The sequence below is a fragment of the Cyprinodon tularosa genome, unplaced genomic scaffold (genome assembly GCF_016077235.1).
Source record: "Cyprinodon tularosa strain WSP-4 unplaced genomic scaffold, ASM1607723v1 ctg90, whole genome shotgun sequence".
Lineage (NCBI taxonomy): Eukaryota > Metazoa > Chordata > Actinopteri > Cyprinodontiformes > Cyprinodontidae > Cyprinodon > Cyprinodon tularosa.
This window is the reverse complement of record NW_024039674.1, coordinates 1,285,685-1,310,117: the sequence shown is the minus strand read 5'-3', so window position 1 is coordinate 1,310,117 and position 24,433 is coordinate 1,285,685. Positions and strand designations below refer to the sequence as shown.

At 37.2% G+C, this 24,433-nt stretch overlaps 1 protein-coding gene across 4 annotated transcripts in view; it reads left to right on the top strand.

Moving 5' to 3' along the window:
• The window catches only part of LOC119775962 (SRC kinase signaling inhibitor 1-like), a 141,795-nt gene that overhangs the window by 105,060 nt on the left and 12,302 nt on the right, over nucleotides 1-24,433 (top strand). For 3 of the 4 annotated variants that reach the window (XM_038274135.1, XM_038274136.1, XM_038274137.1), the window contains exons 5-13: nucleotides 1,284-1,413; nucleotides 3,289-3,460; nucleotides 8,491-9,398; nucleotides 16,688-16,777; nucleotides 18,381-18,421; nucleotides 18,645-18,668; nucleotides 20,917-21,077; nucleotides 21,397-21,572; nucleotides 22,248-22,378. In XM_038274135.1, coding sequence (XP_038130063.1) covers nucleotides 1,284-1,413; nucleotides 3,289-3,460; nucleotides 8,491-9,398; nucleotides 16,688-16,777; nucleotides 18,381-18,421; nucleotides 18,645-18,668; nucleotides 20,917-21,077; nucleotides 21,397-21,572; nucleotides 22,248-22,378 — 1,833 coding nt within the window. Of the gene's footprint in view, nucleotides 1-1,283; nucleotides 1,414-3,288; nucleotides 3,461-8,490; nucleotides 9,399-16,687; nucleotides 16,778-18,380; nucleotides 18,422-18,644; nucleotides 18,669-20,916; nucleotides 21,078-21,396; nucleotides 21,573-22,223; nucleotides 22,379-24,433 lie in introns of all 4 variants that reach the window. The other variant, XM_038274134.1, reaches the window with a different exon arrangement.

The following is a 24,433-nucleotide window of genomic DNA, read 5'->3' as shown; positions in this document are numbered from 1 at the left end:
ATGCGTGTTCACATAACTCCAAGAAGGAAAGATGTCAGCAATGCCTTTGAAAATCAATGGTTGCTGAACTTCAATCTGACATGGTTAAATTGCCACATTCAATCACTTTAAAGTCCAGAATTATATCCTAAACAGATAATAGAGTACATACACTACTAGAGAAGATTAAAACAGCTTTCAGTCCTCCTAGGAGTGGATATCCCTGCATGCTAACTCTCACAAATGATTAAAAACTATATCTCCTATCTAGCTTAATTAATATAAAGGTTTATGACACGAGAGATGGAAAACGACTGAACAGGTTTATAAAGGAAATGATCCGATTGCTGCTGTTTCATCTGAAATGGGTCATAATCGCAACAATGATCCCAAATAAAGCAACAATTCAATGGTAAAAGGTTCTGGTCAGGATGAATTGAGGGAAAATGTCGAAAAAGATAGAACCAAACCATTTCTAAACAGGTGGACTGACTGATATTAGGAGCCTTTAGATTAAAACATTTTGTCAGATTTACATTATTATTATTTTTTCCTTTCAATTAATTGAGAGAATAGGACTATTTTTTATTGCTGATTTTTGAGCCTGTTAAACTGTAATAATACTTCTTTTTACTTTTAAATGCGGATAGAGATTGTCCTTTTAGCACTGACCTTTGGCCCCTTCATTCAGTCTGAAAGAGTCAGCATTTTGACATAAGATCAAGTTGGTGATGACTTGTTTTAGTCCTGCTGCTGCACCATCACCCGGTTGACCTAAAGCATCAGCAGCTAATCACATTCACTCTGGGCTGAATCTGAGCTACAGATTTGATTGTTTTTTAATGCAAACCGGTGTTTCTCCACATGATCCTGTCAGACCGTCTGTCATGTCTGATTAATGGATTCGTCAGGAAACAAATTCACCTCCTGAGCAGCAGCCCTCCAGCTTCTGAAGAGGACAATGCTGAGGCATTTAGTTGCAGACTGAAACAGTGGGACACTTCAATCATTGTGATTGTTAGCATTTATGTCAGGACCATTTACCGAACAGTTTATGATGCTTTCACTGAATATTTTTTTTACAAACCAAATCTCAGCCTGTGGCAGAGCTTTTGTTTGTCATTGTTAAGTTATAAATACTCAAAATCAGACCAAAGCTAAATATTTCCCTCTCCTAGCTCACCATCATATTTCAAACTGGAAATAATGGGACATAAATTAGAAATTCAAAGTGATATCATTCTTTTCTTTATTTTTTTAAATTCTGAATCTTCATCATTGCTACTCTTCATCCATCTGTGCAGGGATCCTGTTCCTCCAGCTTGGGGAGGAGATTCGCAGGGTGCACCTGACCCACGAGCTGACCAGCCTGGACACCCTGAGGGCCCTCATCGTGCACATGTTCCCTCAGAGGCTGACCATGGCTATGCTCAGGTATGAATGACTCACAGCTGTGCATGTAGATTATTAGCCCACTGAGATGTTTATCGATCTGTTTTAGATGTTGTTTGAGCCTCAGCAGGGCTACATTTACACTTCATTTAGTGCCAGCTTTAGAAATCTATCTATGATTGGAAGGCAAAAAAAATATGCAAACAACTAAACATTATGAAGCTTGTTTTACACGGTTGGTTTATTTCAAAATTTAAAGGATTTTAAAAGCATTTCTCCAAAGAAAATGGTTTGCAGCTTTGGTAGGGGACCATCAGATCTGTTCAGCCATGATTGAAGTTCAAATCTTCAGTGTTCTAGCAGTTAAGATTGCATCAAAACTAATATGTTTGAAAAATGGACAAAATACCTCAGCTCAACTCAGTCTGCTGTTTGCTCTGAGCCTCATTCAGACCAAGAGCGATTCTTTTTAATTTGCTGAGGGTTTTGAGTCAGCAGAGAAAAGCTTAAAAACTAACAATAGCTTCAACGCATAAGAGGAGAGACCAACTTCAGATTATACCACAATATTATTTACGTCAGAAAAAAATTCCAGCTCTTACATCCCACAATATAAAAGAGAAAAATACTAAAAAGCAGCATCTCATTTATCGAGGTTTCTGGTGTAGTAGAAGTATTATTCTGGATTGTGTTTTAGATTGCTACAGTTCATTTTTGGTTTAATTTTGTTATGACTGGATATTTGTTTTCATTGGGTTTTAATATAATAGACAAAAAGCTCTTCATCATTGTATATGTAACAAATTCTGCTCTCTTCAGACAAGAGCTTCAAAATAGAATCCCAAATAAGTGACAAAATGAGCTCCGTTGTTTGTTGAGTTCTATGGCATTGATATCACTTTTCAATTTATCTGATTGTAGAGGAAGAATGATCACATCCCATGTTAAACAATGTCTGAACAGACAGAACAAAGAGGGAATCATTAGAAAAGCTTAGAGGGTAAAATACGGTACAGGGGAGCTTTTTTAGCAGAAGAGAAGGTGGACAAAGTCTGTTAGAAGCTGCAGCATACTCGGGACTGGTCAACGGGGCCCCTTTTAGCCAGAAAACAAAAACAGGAATCATAAGGATGTAATGGTCCAATTATATGAGGCCTAAATCTCTGGCAAGACAATAGATTTTTGGACCTTCTTCCTGTTCCAATTCACAGACATGGTTGTACAAATGAAGGGGAAACTGATTGCAAATGCACAGCTTATTTCTGAAATGTCGGTCTGCAAAAAAGTTACAGAAACCATGCTTCCCCACAGCATGATACATCCCTTGACATGTTTCAACATGGTGTGAAATCATGTCATGTTGGAGTCGATTTAAATTAGTTTTATTTGTCCACCAAACATTTTTAATTTTGCATAAGGAGGCTGACAACCATTCCTGTGGCCACAAAAACAATCATTAAGAGCTGCTATGTGTAAAATTATCAATTTCTAGCAAGATGGACAGAAGTTTATGGTTGTGATGTTAGTTAAGAGTTCACTGACCTAGACTGTGGAGAGAAAAGAAAAGCTTGTAGATTTAATAACCATTATAACTTGTTAAATTTATTTTTCAAGAAATTATTTTTTTAACTAAAGATCCCATGTATATTTTAATCATCTGCTACCATGTTTACAGCAACTACTTGAAATCACAACTTTAGTAAGCTGACAAACTGTGTAGATCAAAGTCTTGCTTTTCTCGTACACTAAACACAGTAATCTTAAAATGTTAGGCAGGAGGCATCTACCTGTTAACCGTCTCATCATCCTTCCAGTTATCTCCATAACTGTACAGTATTAGCTAAATGGTGCTGAAATTGTCTTTCATGGGGCTCTTTATCATTGATTTTTTATTTCCCCACAATCATTGATCTGCAGGTCCCCCAGCACAGCTCTGCTAATCAAAGATGAGACTCGTAACGTCTTTTATGAGCTGGAGGACCCTCGGGATGTTCAGGACCGCTGTGTAATTAAGATTTACTGCAAAGAGCCCATCTACGGCACTTACCCCGGACACCATAACCCCCACATCGCTAACGGAGACCTGAGAGTAAGTGTTCAGTCAACCAAATTATGAAAAGATTTAAGATTTTAAAGAGGTCTGCTCACACTTTGGAATCAACATAAATAACTCAGCTAACAGGGTAATATCCACAGAGAAATTACTTTGGGTGTTTTTTGGGTGCTAAACTGCGATGGGGATGGCACAAAATGCTCTCCTTTCCTCATCCCTGTGTCAGTGTTTACAAATACTGTTTGCCGTTACATAATACATCAGAGTTGAAGTTGTGAATCACATGACCTTATTTTCCTGGACCAGTTCCCGTCTGTCACATCTTCGCCGCTGACTCGGCCAGATGCCAGCAGACTATAAAGCAGGAAGCTGTTCCACGATGACGCACTAGAAGATTGACTTATCTGACCGCAGGGACTAAGATCTTCGCATTCCTACAACCTGAAATGTTAATATACTGTATAAAGTGATGAATTCCTTTCAAATATTTTTAACTTTAGAAGTTTACAAATGCTGGATGCCCAACTTCACCTTAGTCCTTGTTTATTACAATGTATTACAACTTTTTACATTCTAGAAAAGCTGCTGTTGGATCATCCAGTCACCACCCAGTCTGATTCAGTTTTAAAAGTATTGAAACCTCCATAACTATCCATTTAATATCCTCTGCTTTCATTTACCTGATGCTCAGTTCTCTGAATTCAGTTTCTATGCCATATTATGAATAAGATGGCATAATAACATTACAAGAAAACAAAAACATAGCTTGCACTTGTTTATCTTTCATATTTTTAGGTTAAACTGGTGTAAATTCAATCACTGCAAAGTGGTGATTAAATAAATGTTTAATATCTTTCCATCACATCATCTCATTCTTGCAGGAAAAAATGGGTTTTAAACAGATAAATTGTGTTGTGTTGAGGCAAACATATGCCATGCTTATTCAGTAAAAAAAAAAAAATCTGCATGTTAAACAGTTTAAATGAATCAGCTTCAGGGAGAAAGTGTTTGCTGATTCTTTTGCAGCCCAACAGTTCAGAGTTGTTTTTTTTTTTGTTTGCCTGCTCCGATGTCTGATTGCTTTTCTGCCTGCCGCTGAGGCTGGACTGCAGCGTCCCGCTAATGTTCTGGAGGTCAGCTGTTCCCATGGGATCCGCCGCCGCCTTCAGCTTTACTCTGAAATCTTCAGAGCGTTTTACAGCCTTATCGAACAGGCAGGCTTACCTCCAGTTTTATGTGTGTGAAGTACATTGGCTGCTGCTCCTGTTGTCAAGGTGAGGACTGGGGTGTGTGTGCGCAGTGTGGAGTTGGGGGGGTAGTTATTGAACTCCTGCCAGTATAGCCAAGATTATTCCCTGATTGCAGAGCACAAAAGCATGACCAGGACTGCTGAGGCCAATCTGAGCCTGTGCCTGGAGGGCAGAAGATGGTTGGGAAGGAGATTGATTGGCAGATTTTGCTCAAAGGGAGAGCGGCCAGCTTAAAACGACACCACTGGAGAAAGTTTAGGGATCACAGGGTGATAATAAGATGTCGGCATGTCCTCTGTGTAGTTAAGGAGGGAAGCTGTTGCTAAGTTACAAGGTAGAAGATGTCTGCTGTGAGGCTGTCCTCAGGGTGTTGTTGCAGGAGTTCTCAGGGTTATTATGTGGCAATATTGGCGTTTCAATTTGCACCGTCTCCTGGAGATAGCCTTGTGCGTCATAAGCAATTACAGCGTTGTCCTTTTTTCATGTTTTCTTGCCTCATTCATTACTCTAGTCTGTTCACCCTCCGCTGCTTTCAGACATGCTCAGCTTTGCTTCCTCCCTCTCTGACATGTTAGGCTGATATCAAGAGAGTTTTTCTATATCTTCAGTCAGTGAGTTATTATCTGAATGCATTGAAGGGGCACTTCTTTCCAGAAGAAATTTAGCTACTAAGAATATTTCAGTAAATTCAGTTTTCCTACAAACTATGGTAACAGTAATGATTATTGCAGATTTTTTTATTTATTTCTTGGGTTGAACAAGTTAGGTGAACTGGTTACAAGTATATGTAGAAATAAACAGAGCTATTATTTTTGATACCTCATGTTTTTCCCCCCAGCTGCTGTTACACATCATAACAACATTGATTAACTACAGACTGAGCTGCAAAGCTGACATTTCCCAGACTGAGAATATAATTAGTTTACTTTGTATGCCTTGTAGACATTTATAAATCTGCTCCAAGTCTTGAAATAATGTAAAATGAATATGATCTATATCTGATTATATTACAAATGATTAAATTATTTAGTTTCTCTGTCAATAATAAAATAATAAAAACAAAAGGAAGCATCATATGGATTTTCTTAATTAGTTAAATTAGATATTAATTGATTAAATTTAGTGATCCAATTTCAAAAAAGTGAAATCCTTACATTTTTCATCTCACATTGTCTAAACATCTGTGGATTTTTTGATTCTGTTTGGCTTCTGGCTAATAGAAACCCAACTATTGATTTTTTTTAATGAAAATTTGAATATTTAATAAAACTACTACAAATGTAGCTAGGCTTGCTTAGTTTAAGCACCCATTGCTTACTTTGGGCTACTTTAGCATGAATTACTGCATCAGTGAAGAGTGATACAGAGGTGATCAGTCTGCAGCTCTGCTGAGGTGTTCAGGAAGCCTTTAATAGTGACTTTTTGCTCATCTGCACTTTTTGTTTCAATGCCATCGTCTTCTAGACCAGTGGCCCCAAAAAAGTTTGGGGGCCCATAAACCGGTTTAATGTCAGACAATATTTTCATGAACCTGTCTGTAGCTGTAGTTCTCTTTGGCTGCTATGGTAACATTATACATGTCTTTAAAAGAAGACCCCACAATGGATGAAAGAGGATGAAAACAGCCTACTGTCTACTCACAATAGCAGCAAAGCAGTGGGAGCCCTGAGCTTGCTTTGCTACAACAAGATGGAGGGGTTTTAAAGCGGGAGGTATCATGTGGTGACAGTGGCATTGGATCCAACAGTTTTCCCTGCAACCAAAGGGTCATTGGTTCCAGCCTGATTCCTTCTGATGGTGGTCAGTGGCTTCAGTCAGGGCAGCTGTGGCTTCAATGTAGCTTGCCATCATCTGTGCGAGAATGGCTAAATCCAAAGTAAGGAACTTTGGTCAAATCTCCTAACTCGAACAGCACTATAGAAGTACAGGCCATTTATCTTGTGAGTTATGGTGTCGTGGCCACTAGATGGATGTACTGTAATAGAGATAATCTAGTAATATTTCAAAATAAAACACAATTCAGAGCAACATTCATCATTCAATCAATCAGTTGGAAATAATGGAAATTATGTATTCTTTTTGTGTGGCCTGGTACCAAATGACACCAACCGGGGGTTAACGATCAGCAATTCCAAAAGTGTGGGGTCAGGATTCCATTTGGGAAAATCACGGATAAACAGATAAACAAAAGCATTGTTCTTGAGATTCACAAATAAAGCGAAACACTACAAATTATAACGGTAAAGCATATTTATATGTTTAACGCTAAGACATCAATTATAAACACACAAAACCAAATACATTGGTTGTTTATGTTGTTGTTTTTTACTATGACACCAATGAGGAATTTATGTTTTAAAAAACTAATAGTTCCATAGGTTTTATATTTTACTTTTCTGTGGGTCAGAAGCAGAAAAGTTTGGGAATCTCTGCTCTACACATTACAATTGGTTCTCTCTGGAGCCCAGGTATTACCAGTTTTATGGCCAATGAAACAGTCGTACTTATTGGTAGCCTACTTCTCATCTGTGAAGGTGAAACATACTGCTGGAAAATTAAATTCTCTCCATCAGGCTTGGCATCTGAGGACACCATGAAAGACTCTTTAAATGCCTCTCAGAAGGCTTCTCTGAATTAACGCAGGATAAAATCCATTGAAGAATAATCACTGATTATAGAAAACTTTTCACTTAACTTCAGGCCACATAGATTCTGTGGCTCTCCTTGTTCTTTAGACTTATGAACATAGATTTCCAAATAAAATGTAAACAGAAACTTTACTTCTATCTGAAAACAAGGCTTTGGGCTGCAACTTATGCCGTTTTTTTCTAAGCCCTAAGCTCGGCTAAGGGCTGAACACTATGGCCAAAACATCTAACTTTGGATAAACCCTTGTAGAAATTGCAGATAATTCTTTTTTTTTTTTTTTTATCATCCTATTAGGATTTTTTTGTTACTCATGTCCAAGCTGAGCTGTTGTGCGTCCTACATGGTCTACAGTACGTGCAGCATTCTCTTTTTTATTAATCAGATGCTAAAATCTGAGACTGCAGGGATTACTTTTTTCAGGTTCCTTTTCCCAAATCCTCAATTGACAACACTGTAAACAAAGACTGTAATCTATATTGTAATACTGGGAATGTGTTTAAAATTCATATTGGCATTAAATAATATAATTCTACCCAAAATACATTTACATTAAATTATTCTCTCGTCCTAGCTTATGAAAGACGTTTATAATGTTGTTTCTGGTTCATCACTAACACAATAAATATGATAAATGTTGTCCTGGATGTGTCTGTATTGTGAAGAGTTGACTACAGCCATGGTCAATACATTGTGGATTTCTCCCCAACTCTTGAATAGGCCAATTCAGATTGCTTGTACACTTTTTTTCTCTCAAACTTTTTTCCTTCCACTGAATTTCCTATTTTTATTTTTTATTTTAAGTCTGTTTGAATAATCAACTTCTTTTGCAATTCCTTTTATTTTTATTTATTTTTGTGAAAGACTGGCTGTTGACCAACAGCAAACTTAGATCAACAGCATTTCTTTGGCGTCATAAGAAAATAAAAATCTAATCTTTTTATATTTTTTATATAAGAAAAGAAAATATACATAATGATTTTTAATCTGAGTTAAGGACTTTGAATATAACGGAGGTCAAAAAAATTACTAATAAGTTACTGTCTTGTGATGTCATATGTTTTATCAGCTGCTGGGGTTTACGTACCTCTGTATCAAATTTCTTGTATTACGGTCCAGTATATTAAGAGACCTAACTATTAGTACATCTGTTTTTCAATTTTCTTCCAGAGGGAAATGGTGCATGCTCCCCAGGAATCTCCATCAAACCGTCGCCTTGGCAACCCTGCCATGTCTTCCCAGCATTCTTCCTCCTCTGCTTCGCCTCCTCAAGGATCGCCGTCTCGAGCCCGACTGCTCTACAGCTCTGGGAGGCCTTCTTCTTATGCTGGCCCGCCCCACCATACCCACTCCCTACCTCACCCACACTCCCAGTCCCACCACTCCTCCCCCCTTCAGCAGCCCCAGCTTCACCAGCCCCACCACACCCAGTCAGCCTTCTGCACCTCCTCCAGTGCCATCCTGGAGCGTAGAGATGTGAAGCCTGACGATGAGGTGGGAGGTTCCAGGAGTATGGTGCTGCTACGAGGAGATGGAGGTGGTATTTACGCAGACCCATATGCTCTAGGCCCAGACACAAGCCGTCTTAGCCTTGCAGGAGGTCCTCATTCTCCTCTGCCAGCTCGAGCCGACCCTTACGCCTCTCTATACCGCCGCGGAGGAGGACCAGGTCCTGGATCAGTTCGGTCACTCACCTCCTACACTGCTGCAGCATTACAGGGAGAGTTAATGGAAAGTGGTGTTCTCTACAGGCCTGGAGGGCCCCTCTACAGTGACGCCTACACAGCTTCCATGTTGGCAATGGGACTGAGGGTTCCACCACCCTCTTCCCCCCAGAAGATACCTGATATGAGGGATTCCTACGGGGCAACTATGTCAACTCGGGGCTCTCCTGGGAGGCAGAGTTTGAGAAGGGATTCTGTTACTTCCTCTGTGTTTGGGGACAGCCCCAAAGCCCGGGGCCAGGGGCCAGGATTGGGCTTGACAGCAGAACAACTCTGTCTGATCGGAGGAGGAGATGGAGGAGGAGGCGCCGGAGGCTTCGGTTCACCACTTATTGGGAATGAGACAGAGACCAGGTAGGTAGGCTGATATGGAGCCTGTTCAGATTCATATCACATACAGAGAAAATATTTCCTGCATTCATAGTGTTTACTTATGAGCTATACACATATCCCTGAACATCTCGATAATGTTTTGTTGCTTGGTTTATACTTTATCAACTGTTTCCATATTATTTCTGTGTTTGGTAGGTCCTTTTGTCACTGTTAAGCTCTTTTCCCTCTGATTCATAGTGAGATGGTTTAATCTGAAGAGTAATGGATTTTTTGGATGAATATTTTTGCTGCTTTTACAATCTTACCTGAAATTGATAAAAAAAAAAATGCTGTTGGATTATGCTAAATAATAAACATTGAAATATGTTGCTTTGATTTGGCTGTGGAGAGGTTTAGAAACAGAGACAGTCCCAACATTTGCAAGTTTACTTTTCAAAGGGTGAGCTGTTCCTGCCCTTTGTGGAATTTTTGGTTCTGTTTAGGTTTCTTTTTGAGTTTGAATTAACATTTTTATTTATGTCATTCTGTGCTTTTCAGTAATTCATTTATTTTCTGTTTGTGTTTTTGGAGTCATTTGATAGTTATATATAAGAGGTGTTGTGTTTTTTGTGTTGCTCTCTCTTGCCCTCTTGTGCCAGTCTCCTTTCCCCTAGTTTCTAGTTGCTCCCATTCACACCTGCACCCTATGAGCTGATTACTCCAATCTTTCTTCAGTCTCCCATATATACTCTTCCCGTAAACTTCCTCTGTGCTGGTTTCCTTCGATCCTCATATGTGTTTCTCACCGGCGTCTCCTGGTTCCCATTTCTAGATTATTATTCTTATTCCTGGATTTGTGTTTCTGTTGCCATCTAAATTGCATTAAATGTACAAGTCTACCAAATGCCTACTTATCTCTGCATTTGGGTTCTCAACCAATTTCCACCCAACGTGACATGACTGTGGCAAAAAACTGGAAGTAAAAACTAATATGGTAATATAGTAAGCTTTCTGAAACAAAAAACAAACTACTTTTTAGGTGAGAATGTAAGTTTGTAAAACTGACATGGGAAGGACTAGTTGATAGGAAGAGGGACAAGGGTCAGAACCCCCCTTCTTGGACATCTTATGCAAAACATTATCTATTGTCACTCATGTGCAATATTTTTCTCTCTCACTGTGCAATAACACATGCCGTAACACATAATACAAATAAATTACTGTATAATTTTCACTTATTTATATTTTCAATACATTTCTGCAGTACAAATGCAATATCCCAAGTCAACTACTATGTAGTCTTCCCTCACCTCTCTACTGTGCAGATATTTGTATGTCAAAGGGAAACATATTCAAGGACATTACACCTTTTCTTTTTTTTTCTCTTTTGTATTATATACACTCTTTTTATATTGTCTCTCGTATTTTTATCTTTAATGGCATCTTGCTTTAACTCATTGTACTCTATATAAGCAACTGGAACCAGAATTTCCCTGGAGGAGATAATAAAGTTGAGTCTAAGCCTATGTTCAATTAAGTTACTGTGCAGTCAGTATAATTTTCATTTATTTAGATTAGGAAGTTTAGGAAGATGTCACTCAATTTCAAAAGGGCTCCAGCATTTTTTACAATTTGACAGCAGACCAGCAGGTGTGACCATCCTAGTTTCCTGATTAAGTCCCAATCCAACCCAATTCCCAAAGATTGATTAACCTGGCAGTAGCCAGATTGATATATGTGGAACTCAGTTGAGTTCTACAGTGTGAGACTGAAAACTCAGAAATCGCGACAATCCAGCTTGCAGCTCAAGGTTAGCAGGCTGTTGCCACTGAATAGAATCTATAAAGATATAATTTAGTCAAATGATATTGAACATTTAACATTTGGCCTATTTAAGAATTTCTTTTCTAATTTAGCAAAATAGTTTTGTTCATATTGAGGTGTAGAGATAGAATATCTTTTCTCTGACTAAGCCCGGTGACCACAGCACAACTGGTTGAGATGCTAAAGAATTAACAAAAGAATAAAGCAAAAAAAGAAGCCGAAGATCTGGATCCGGACAATATTTAATGTGGCCTTGATATTGTCAATAAAAACATTTGACTTTATGATCAACTACCTGATATGTTCTACACAAATAATAGTTGGAATATTCCTTTTGTAGAAGCCTTTAACCAGATTGAACAAGAGACACAATTGGAGCCATCATCTTTATATAATCAATTTAGTTGATGTATAAAATTGTGTTTTAAATTTAACAATTACAACTATGTGTGTGCTGTATGTATTTGTTGATGCCAGAAATAAAATCTTGTTGAGTCTTTAAATTCAATTTATTAAAGTTTACTAAACAAGAATCTTGAGATCCGAGTCCAAGGGTTGGACTCGGATCTCAAGAGACTGATATAAGTCTATGGAAATACTTATTGCAAATCTTGCAAACCTTCTTTTCATTCTGTCCATCACTATCTACCTCTTCCTCCTTCTTCTTCTCTTTTTCACTGCTAACACACTTTTTCCTGTCTCTCTGCCTTAATTTCATGTCCCAAATTGACACTGGTGTGTTAGTTACTTTAGAGATTATAGAACAGATTAATTACTTATAAACTTAAGTTGTAACAATGTTCTCTGCCTAATCTGGAATGTAATGGGCCCATCTAGGCAGTGTCTGCTAACCTGCTCAAGCTGAAAACTGCCCAGCTGCTTGCTGATAAACTGTCACTTTGTCTGGCTGCAGGAAATGTAAATGCATCCATTTTATTGAAGGTCTTACAGTGCCTTGCAAACATATTCAGCCCATTTGAGCTTTTCCATGCTTTGCCTCATTTCAGGGTTCAGACATAAAGACATAAAATTGTAATTCTCTGTGAAGAACCAACAACAAGTGGCGCACAATCATGCAGTGGAAAAAAAATATTGGATATCCAAAACTTATAAACAAATGAAAACTGAAAAATTGGGTGTGAAACAATTCTGCAGCCCCTTTGAGTTAATACTGTAGTGCCAACTTTTGCTTCGATTACAGCAGAAAATCACTTGAGGTACAGTATGGCTACCAGTTTTGCACATGCAGAGGCTGAAATTTTTTCTTGCCAAACAGCTCGAGCTCAGTGAGGTTGGATTGCATCGAATTTTTCGTCTCTTTCCACAGATTGTCGATTAGACTCAGGTCTGGACTTTGACTTGGCCATTCTAATACCTGGATATGTTTATTTGTGAACCATTACATTGTTGGTTTTGCTCTCTGTTTTGGATCATAGTCTTGTTCGAAGATAAATCTCCGTCCCAGTCTCAGGTCTTTTGCAGAATGCCACAGGTTTCCTTCCAGAATGGTCCTGTATTTAGGACCCATCAATTTCAGTTTTACACCGGCCAAACGTACATTGTTGCCAAAAGTTAGAATTTGGTTTCATCTGACCATAGCACCTTCTTCAACATGTTTGCTGTTTTTCCCAGGTGGCTTGCAGCAAACTTTAAACAACACTTTTTATGAACATCTTCAAGAAATGGCTTTCTTTCTTAAGGCCAGATTTGTGCAGACTGATAGTTGTCCCATGAACAGACTCTCCCACCTCAGCTGTAGATCTCTGCAGTACATCCGGAGTGATCAAGGGGCTCTTGGCTGCATCTCTGATCAATCTTCTCCTTTTTTTAGCTGAAAATTTAGAGGGACTGCCGGGTCTTCGTAGATTTGCAGTGGTCTGATACTCTTTCCAATTCAATACTATCACTTGCACAGTGCTCTTTGGGGTGTTTAAAACCTGGAATATCTTTTTTTGCATCCAAATCCAGCTTTAAACTTCTCCACATCACTATCTCAAACCTGCCTCATGTGTTCCTCGATTCTTTATGATGCTGCAGTTAAAACAGACTCCTGAGAATATCAAAGATCAGGTGCATTTATACCAACACTTGATCATACACAGGTGGATTATTTTTATCATCATCAGTCATTTTGGTCAACATTAGATAACTCAGAGATCATCACTGAACTTCTAGAGAGAGTTTGTTGAAAGTAAAGAGTCTGATACATTTTCCATGCCCCACTCTTCTGTTTTTTATGTGTTAAAAAGTTTAAACATCTAAAAAAACTCATTCCACATCATGATTGTGTACCAGATTTTTTTTATTCTTCACAAAGAATTACGATATCATATTTTTATGTTTGATGCCTGAAATGTGGCAAACGGTTGAAAAGTTCAAGGGAGCAGAATATTTTCACAAAGCACTGTGAGTGATCATTAATTGAACATTGGAAACAAGTGCACATTTAGTCAATTATGAATTACTTTCAGATTTCATAACAATACAACAACATCAACGGTAATTTTCTGGCATTTTAGGAAACAAATAGCTGACCATAGCTAGCACCCCATGGTCATAAGCATTGCATGTGTAGCAAAACCCTCTTCAGGGTAAAATGGCATTTCAACTAAATTTTAAGTCATAATAAGGCTTCGTTCAAATGAGTCAAAGTGGCTGAATAGTTTTATCTTTAAAGTCACTACAGTTTTTGCATTTAAACAGTGTCTTTTTAAACGTTCTCATTGAACAGCAGGTGACACAACAAAGATGTTTCCTGTCTATGGAATCAGTCAAATAGAATCACCAATATAGGAAATGCCAAGCATAACCGTTTATACAATATTTGAATGAATCTACTTCTTTGTTTGATTTGTCTTGATATTTTTCCTATAATGAGGCTTCTGTGATATCAGGTGCCGTTTAGACATGCATGTGTAGTGATTCCTTTTGAAGCACGAGTATTAACGCTTAATTGTAAAGCCACTAGATTACCATGTCACTACATTACCCTGCTGGCTGTGATGTGTTTAACACCTTAGTAGTAGGTCTATTAAATTTCCACTGAAAAGTCAAAAGGGAATCATTTAACTAAAGTTTTTTTCATTCAGATTCATACCCTTTCAAATAACTTTTTTTTTGACAGATTTTCGTATGTTTTTTGTCTGATAGGCATGAGATTTGATAAGTAAAAAAGGGTGCAGAGTTCAATAAATGCTGCTTTGGTTTAGGACAGTTATACATTAAAGGACATAGATATTGAATTACCTGTTAGACAATGTCGACACCTTTGTATTTAAAGTTGCTTTTGGTGAGTCTCACGTCGCCCCATGCTAACATGGTTTACAATAGTTGGTTGAGATAGATCTGTTCATGCTGCTTGACTTCACTAAAAAAACATGGCATCTTTTATTAGCTACATCTTGCTAGTACCCACTTAGACCTTCTTTTCCCTTGTTGTGAGCTGTCCTAAATTTTCATTTTGTAGAAAGAAACAAGGGTTTGCTGTCCACACCACAGCTGCTCTCAGAATATCCTATGTTTCTGGCAGTTCTGAGTACTGTTTCTAAAAAAAAATAAATAAATAAATAAATCCTTGAAGATCAGTAGAGAACCAACAGCCATCGTATCCTGAGTCATAGCTCAGACAGGCTGACTCATTTTAAACTGTGCAAAGTTGCCTTTATTGTATCACGACCTTGTTATTAAGTTAATTATTACCATAAAATTTCACCATTTTGCCATTCATGTTAACAAGCAAAATGCTTAATAGAATTTAAAATTGAACTGATTTGACATTTTTCATAGAAATATAAAGCTGATAAAACCCTGACTGCTCACTGTCAACAGATAAAAAACTATATACTGTGAAGATTCTGCAGGACAGCTGAAGTTATTTACATGATATGATTTATGTGACATATTTTACAGCACTATCTACAATCAGCTATAAAAATCGTGTTAAGTATCCTGATAATCAACAGGTAAACATCTCTTTTTCTTTATTAATAAACACTCAAATAATATCCTTTTTGCAGAATTGAGGTTACGAAAACACCCGGTTGATGTTTTTACTGCTTGTATTGAGGCGATACAGGTTTCCATTTAGACTGCAGAAGCTTTACAAGAGTAAACAGTAGATAACACAACCCGAAGCTGTTTTTATTGATGCAGGATATTTTATTCAAACCCATTTAAAACCTGTTTTTCATAGATAATAACTACATGATTCCTGCCTCACTAGAACCAACAAGACAGTGGATCATACAGTATGCATTTCAACGTGGCTGCAGCCTGTAAAGCTACACCCTTCCCCCAAATAGGACAGTCAGGACATCTTTTTCTCTACTTTAAATATTTGTCACCTGCCTGAAGAAGCAGAATTTATGCTGCAGGTTCATTTCAAAAACAGAAACTAGACTAAGTTTCATGTCATCTTGTCATCCCCTTGCAAAAATTCAGTTATTTTCCCTTCATCTTAGATAATATCCTTTAGCATACAGTATATGTCACCATGTTTACAGATAAGAAGCTCTGGATAGATACATGGCGCTGGTGAGCTATACCAGGACTCAATCCAGAGCATCCTAACCAGTGTTTCAGGGTGTGATACAGGAAATTGATGTAGGTGTTGTGTTGGGGAAGCTAGCCAGTTTATCACTTGGGCTGAATTTTCTGTTAGTGAAAGATTCCTGCTGCCAAGAGGGGGTTTTTTTGGGGCTCCTTTATACACAGCATATTTTCTGGAATCAGTATTTTGCACTATTGTATATATAGTAATAGTAGTTTTATGCACTGCTCATCAAATATCTGTATATATCACCATATTACTATTTCAAGCTCTTATGGCTAATTGAAATCTGCTTTTTATTGCCTTGAACTTGTGAAATATCCAATGAAAATAAATCTGAAGTTGAATATTAACCCTAATCTATTTATTCCTATTTTTTTTTTTTGTTACTTTTGTTTTTACACGTTTAAAAACTACTTAAGACGACCAAGCTGAGGCAACATTTCTATTTGACAAATGCATCGGGTTAATGTGAAAAGTTTGAGTGTATTAAATCCTTTTGTTCTTATTGAATAGTTTAGGGTGATAATAATATAAAAATATATAGCATATTACTCTACTATTGATATATTAATAATGAAGTATTAATAAAAGATCTCTCTCTAGACACACACACACACACACACATATATATATAGTATAATATAAATATATATATATATATATATATATATATATATATATATATATATATATATATATATATATATATATATATATATATATATATATATATATATATATATATAAATACTTGTTTATGGTATAAGTTTAACAATCATTAGTTAAAAACAAACTACAAATATTTAATTTTATGACATTTTTTTCTACAGTGAGTTTGTGATAGATTTGATTTAGAAGTTTTACCTTATTGAATCATTTTGTTTCTAGCCCTGTATAAAATATTCCCTAAAGGTCTGTTAATCACAGTATCTTGGTATTTTTGGTTTTAATCCAGGGAGCGAATGGAGGCGATGGAAAAGCAGATTGCAAGTCTGACGGGGCTGCTGCAGAGAGTTCTAACCAGAGCGCCAGAAGCAGAAAGTCCGTAAGTTAAACACAGATAAGCAAAAGAGTAAGCTTGTGTGTTTACATAAACCTTGTATGATAGTCATCCAGGTCATGCTCAAGCTTGAAAAGTTCAGTTTAGGCAACTGGATGTGAAGTTCTCCAGAAGAAGTTTGCCTCTCATCCTAGAGGCTTCTTCAGTTCTAACAATTGGTGGGGAGCACTGAGATTAATATACTGTAGGTGTAACAATTAGGTCGAACAAAAGGTGGGCATTGATGATGTTGACAGTGCGACAGAAATCAGGGAAGTAAATGATGGAGCGCAACAAGTAAGGACGCCAGAGCGTAGCCAGTGTTATTTATTGTTTTGCTCTTTTATCTATCCGAATCCCTCTTTCCAGTGCTGAGTCATGTTTATCGAATGTTAACAGAGCTGTTTCTGCTTGTTAGATCAGAAGCGGCTGGCTCGCTGTGTGACGTCCTTATGTTGGAATTAATGGTGTCACGTAATTTAGCGGGTCAACCTGGGTCTGGTGTTCTCGCAGCATGCAGATCAAAGCCGAGGTGATTTTAACACCGGTGACTTGCGGAGTCGTTTAACTTGAGTAGACATGCGTCAGGGAGCTGCTCCCACTGCCCCTAAAAGCTGATCGTTCCCACGTTTAAATGGGTGTTCCAGGCAGTGAAAGAAGTACTAGAAAACTTGACGTCCAGTTGTCTAAACTGAACTTTACAAGCTTTGTTCAAGCAGCTTGCGAATTATGCTTTGATGGATTCATGCACTTTTCATGGACTTTTTTCATCAGAAAACCATCCCTAATAAATCAGATATTTATGATTTGTAAAATTTTAAGTCTTATTTTGTAACCTAACTGATATCCACCATATGTAGATCATATTTAATAGTCCACTAGATTACACCAGTGGCACACGTTCAAAAGTCACCATCCACATGTGTCCTACACTCAAAGTAGACCTGCTCCACACTATCAATAAATACATTATACATTAATCCACTTTCTATTTTCTTAAAAAATTCTAAATAGTAATTGTAATGCAGGCAATGAATTCATTTTTTTCTGCTTTTATTTGTTTAGCTAATACATGTAATGCAGTCATAAATGAAGAGCTTTGGTTGGTAAATACAATCCATCATATGTAATATCAGGCTGCTCAATACAAATGTTTCACTTTCTTCAGCATTTTGAATGCTTGAGACGGAAAGTGATCCTAATGACATGATTTTCTGATTCATTTGCCCGACTGTCTGACAACTTCAGAACACTAACTAACACTGAATGGTAATTTCTAGATAGTTGGGTGTGAAATATTTAACTCAATTAATCTCAACTTAATGGAGTTCAGTTGATTTATATATCACAAATTCATCAAGTTGTTGCTTTTTTGTTTCTCCTTTGGATTAAGCAAGAGGAAAAATCCAGGTTTTTTTTTTGGCAAGATAAACCACATATTTCTATTGGGGCATTAGGTGTTAAAATATAAAGGCGTTAAATATTCTGCTTTTTGCTTACTTTTTATAACCATATATTGCAGAACAAATAACAGATAAAAGAAATTACACCTTTGAAATGGCCATTGTCCTAATGTGAAGTTAAATACTTGGACATTTCTGTCTTGCAGAGAGAAGCTTGAGTCGGCCAGTGACTGTTCAGGAAATGACCGTAAGTTTTCACCCCTGCTGCACCTCATCAAACTTTCCTTGCTCATCACTGCTGCCTCCTGCTGGCCACACAAATGAGCTTTCTTTTCCTTTTATACCACCTGCTGTTTCATTATTATAAACTTAGTTCATATGTGATTGATTTTAATGGCTGTGTTTTGTTTTTTTTGTTGCTTTTTTTGTACTGCTGGGTTTTTTTGTAACCGCTACTCATTTTGTTTTAGCTGGACAAACTAAAAAAAAGAAAGGTAGCTACAGTTTGTTTTCCTCGAGTGTCTAAAAAATGTTCTCCTGTCTGCCCCAACCTAAATCCCATATCATTATTCTCTTCCTGGAGTTCCATTTAAATGGTCTACATATGTTCCCTGTGTTGTCTTGAATAACCTGCCTCTCTGACAATTGTTCTCCTTCAGTTCTCTGTTGTTTTTGTGTGTTAATAGTAGATTTCATTGAGTTGCATTAACTTAGCTTTTTTGTGATTTTTTTTTGTGTGCAATTTTTGTGTTGAGTTTCGTACGTTGGTAGATATGACTATCTATAGATTTCATTGTTAATTCAATGCAATTTAATTCAGTTTATTTCTATAGCACCAATTCACAACACGTCATCTCAAGGCATTTTATAGTTCACCAGATCATACAGTCAAATTGATTCAAAGTTTTCTATCTAAGGAAAACCAGTTGATTGCATTGAATGCAATCCCTCACAGTAAGCATGCTTGTAGCGACAGTGGAGAGAAAAAACTCCCTTTTAACAGGAAGAAACCTCCAGCAGAACCAGGCTGAGTGTGAGCGGTCATCTGCCGAGGCTGACTGGAGTTCAAGGAGAGAGAAGCAGAGATACAAAAAGCAGCTGTAAAAGGCGGCCCCGCTCTGAGCCAACTCCCATGTCAGAGGATGAGGAGAGCACATCCAGCCAGTCACAGTTAGAGAAATATAACATAAATAGTTGGTTTGTTACATTGCAATTGAAGGTGCATCTCTGTAAAGTAGTACATCATTTATCAACTTAATAATTAAAACTCACAATCCTTCCCCAGGGATAAGAGTTTTTTTTTTTTTAACCCAAATTCAAAATTCTGTTTCTCAGACATAAAATTGAATGTAAGAAAAATTTCACCCAAAAATTGCTATGGCTTACACCACAAAAGGGAACACAGCAGATTTGACAGTTGTCCAAACAGTCAGTGACACTTTCTAAAAGTAGGGTGAACCATAAGAGGTCACTGATAAAAAAGCTGGCTGTTCGGAAAGCTGTGTCCAAGGATTTTAATGGAGGTTTTTCAATGTGCACATGATGAATCTTCAGAGGAGATTCAAACAAATCAACTTGCAACTGGCCACCTTAAATACATTTTCTCATGATTGGATTCACCTGGCTATGAAGTTCAAATCTTAATGCAGTTACCAAACCAATTTTGTGTTTCAGTAAGTCAGTGAAAAGTAATTAGGGGTATTCAAATCAATAAAAATTATTTTTTTTAATGCACATTTTCTGTTAGTCCAGCAAACCTCAATTTAATACTGAAATATTACTGTGTCCATTAGTTCTTAGATATATCAAACTGAAAGCTGTTGCAAACACTCAAATATTTAGAAATAAAAATAATTAAGATAAATAGGGGTGCCCAAACTTTTTATATGACTGTAATTGTTTTGGTTTAAGCTGATACTAAACTAGTAAAAATAGAAAATTTGCTGTGCATAATGAATATTTAATCAACAGTTCTATACGCTTTCAGAAGTTTAATTCAACAGGTTCCTTCCTTCCTTCCTTCCTTCCTTCCTTCCTTCCTTCCTTCCTTCCTTCCTTCCTTCCTTCCTTCCTTCCTTCCTTCCTTCCTTCCTTCCTTCCTTCCTTCCTTCCTTCCTTCCTTCCTTCCTTCCTTCCTTCCTTCCTTCCTTCCTTCCTTCCTTCCTTGTTAAAGCTTTTATCATACATTCTTTGGTCAGTTAGAGAATGTCATCCTACCTTGATTTAAAGCTTTTCTTTGTTTTATATGTTCAGATTAAATGCAACTCAAGTTCCTTTCCATGTTCCTCTTTTGCATGATTTATGTAACCCGGCACAGTAATTACTGTGGGAGCTCTGCTGTCATTGTCATTTCAGAGGATTTTCCTATTGGAAAAGTCTTTTGTATTTTGCTTGTCTTGGGATGATTTATAATGAGACACTTGAAAAATGTTTTTCATTATTGACATATTTGTCCCTGAAGCCTTCCCATCTTGTTTATTGTACAGTCTACAGTAGGGTCCCCTCCTGTTCTTCAGAGCTGATAGATGTTGTCCCTTTTAAATACTTAAACCACTAAATTCTGCTTTCAGTAAATTAAATACCCATTTTTAACAATCGAACGAATCAGAGGTCGTTTTTTTTTTTGCCCAAACCTTTACTGAGGGACCATTTCTATGAGCTCTGAAATTTTCCTCAGAAAGAACCAAAGACTAAAAGTTGATGGAGTGCTGACTATCCTAAATTTTTATTTACCTGGGGCAGCTCTTACTCCGTCTGCTCCTCTGGCCCTGATGCCACCTCCGTGTTCAGGAGCCAACCAGCCGGTGGCCGTGTCCCGTATGCAGATGCAGCAACACCTTCAAGGACTGCAGCAGAACACCAACGCCCTGCGCAAGCAGCTGTCGCAGCTACGCAACATGCAGGTAAATGTGGACAGAAAGTAGCTCCTGCATATTGGGAATGCTTTTTTGTTGCAACTTCTTGAGAGTATGTCAAAACTGCAAAACTTTAGGAATAAAATCATTTAGTTTGTAAAAAAAAAAAAATTTAGCTACTCTTTTTTCGGAATCTTTGGCGATCAGGCCCATGGTGCAACATAAGGGAAACTTCTTAGCCAAATGCTCTTAATATTTCAAACCTAATGATTTTTTTTACATAAACTAGAAATATGTATAATCCACTTTTTAATTTCTTTTCTTTAAGTGTGTTTTACTTACAAATAACAAAACATTGGTTTGTCAGCTGGAGAACCAGGACTCAGTTCTGTCTCTACTGCGTCAAACGGAGTCTGAACTGAGCCTGATGATGCTGGACGCCATGCGGCCCCAAGAGGACCCACTGCAGAGACAGCGCCTCTTAGTGGAGGAGGAGAGGCTGAAGTACCTGAACCAGGAAGAACTCCTCATCCAGCAACTGCAGTGAGTTCAGAGCCCGATCAATGGACACCAGTTCGTAGAGAATAGTTAATCCAGAAAGACTTTTGCAATGTCTTATTTAAAATGATCTTTTCATAATATTTATGTTGTATATTTAATTAGCCAGTGTTCAATCTATTTTTTATACTTTTTGCAACAGTATTCACACCACTTAAGATTTCATAATTTGTATTATTCCAAACACTACTCTTAAGGTTTTTTTAAGTGGGTGAAAATTTGATGGAAGGAAGAAGTGGAGAAACATGTTTCAGCGTGCCAGAACTTCTAAATTGAAATTTGAAGTAGGAAAGTTTCTTTTTTAAGATGACAAAGATTATCTGTGCTGTAGGAATGCAGATCCGGCCATTTATGGCCTTTTTTTGTCATGTGGTGTACAGAGTTTACTTTATTTTTTTTGAAGGTGTGTTTGTTTTCTTTGCCTTGTACGTCTCAATGATCATGTAGACTCTGGAGAGTACGGTGTCTTCTAATTAGCTTCTTTTCTCTGTTAATCCAGTTGTCCGTAGTCATGGTTGAACATTTAGCAACTCAGCTGCAAAATAACTTTATAGCGGTGTGATTAGAAATTCATGCTAGAAAGTTGTATGCTGTCGAGGTGTCATCTCAAACACTGAATCACATTTTTTCCCTGAGGGTGTTGGGTTTGTTTTTAAACAGCGACCTGGAGAAATCAGTGGAGGAGCTGCAGAGGAACTCATCCGTTAACCACGGCCTGGTGACAGAGCAGGATGTGGAGCAGAAGAGCAAAGAGCTGAGGATGTTGGGAGAGACTCTTACTGACCTCAAAAGTAGGTGCTAGGTTTTTGTTTTTTATCATACAGCACGGTAAATCATTAGTAGATCACCACTACAGCCTGAAGTTCAGATTCGCTGCACAGTGGACAAGTATCCCTCTTTCTTACTAAGTGTCGTATCTGATTAAAACCTGTCTTAAAATGGATTTTCATTCAATAGAAACAAAAAAATACAACAAGATGACTGCAGTTAACTGGTTTTAGAAAGCACACATGATTATGTAAGGACTTGTCCACCTTCCATTCATTTTCTTGTTTGAAAAATCAGACAGGATATTGGAGAACTGCTTCTCAAAAAGTCGGTTTACACTTTTGTGCAATTCCCAGATGCCTATAGGTGCCTCATTCATCTGATTAAACATTTATTACCAAACCTAGAAGATGCACAAATGGCCATCCATTATATTATATTTATTGTGAATGTTAATATTAACACAGAGCTGCTTAGTGAATATGCTATCTGAAGGAAGTATGAGTGTGTTGTTTTCTACAGTTAAACATGTGCTGTACGCTCACAGGCATGCAAGTGAGAAAGAAGTGCAAAAGAAATGAGCAATGACTCTAATAGCAATATGAAAAGCCAGAGTTTGCACATGCATACAGTAGTGGTCATTACTGCATTGTAAGGAATAGAAGCCTGAGAAAAAATAACAATCCTGGCTTTGAAATATGGGGTGGTAGCTTCATGCTATTGGAGTGTTTGGCCTCAGGAGTGGTGCAGAGAAAAATATATCATATTGGTGTATTGAAGCAATCCTTCATATCTGCCAAACTGACATACAGGAAAATACTAATAGTCAGTGGTCTTAGGTTGTGTCTCTACCAGCTTTGCATATCTAGAAAATGATATTTTACAGTGGAAATATCTCAAGCCTAGTCAGATTAGATTCGACTAGATTAGGTGGAGAGCATGTATGAAGTTAAACTTTTACCTTTTGCCCCAGCTATATAAAGGATTTTAGGTCTGGTTATTAATGGGACTATTTGATTAATGAATGTGCTTGGGAATAAAATCATATCTTTTTCTATGTTTAGGGTTGGTATCCTGATTTGAATTACCCAACACATCAAAAGTGTTTTACAGCTTTTAACAAGGATTTTCTGGGTTTGCTGAAGATAACATCTATTTATCGTGCGTGTTTCATGGTGTGGATGTTGTGTTTAGGTTGATGTGCCGTGTTAGAGTGATATCACACCATGTTTCCAACATTTGCAAAATGTTCCAAATTGGACTTTGGCTTTTTTGGCATGTTTTTTTTTTCTATTTTCTTCTCACCTTTTTAATTTATCTGGAGATTAATTTTCACCCAGGTGGACTTGGCTTACTAATTAGGCTGCTTCTGAAAGTGGAAGGTTAGACATGGTTTCATCAATTAAACTGAGATTTACTCTCTAGCATTTTATTTGTAGAAGACTTTAAAATCATACATTTTTTTTTTCTTTTAACCTGATAGTAACACGGTGGTCTTTCTTATAGCATAACAAACTGATTAAAGTTTGCAGTCAAAACATGACAAAGTCTGAAAAAGTTATAGGCGTGTTTATACCTTAACAAGGGAAACTAATTCTTCTTATTTGCTTATAAAAGAAAAAAATCATATGATTTTAATAAATGAGTATTAAAAATCTAATTAATAGAAATGTTAACATATGTGACTTTTAGTTGAAGGTTATAGTTTAGATGTGGTCAGTGCTGTCCATTAAAAACTGTTATGCAAAGTAAGAATCATTCATATTCATGAGTCTACTTACCCTTTAATTGCTGTTCATATAATTTCCATTTTGGCCTCTCCTCCTGCTGCCTTGACCTGTGTTTGACTCTGAGTATTAATGAGGTATTCTGAAGTTCGTCCACAGCTGTTAATCTGTTAATTCTCACCAGTGCAGAATCTTGTTAGAAAAATATACTCTTGGGTTCTTTCACTTTACTGATGGGTCCTCTGTCATCCCAACTGCGCTCAAGTTTAAGTTTTGTTTAGCATTGAACATAGTCTTTATTGTGCTTCAACCATCTTTGTCTCTTCTTTTGTTTCTCATGAATGTAAATAT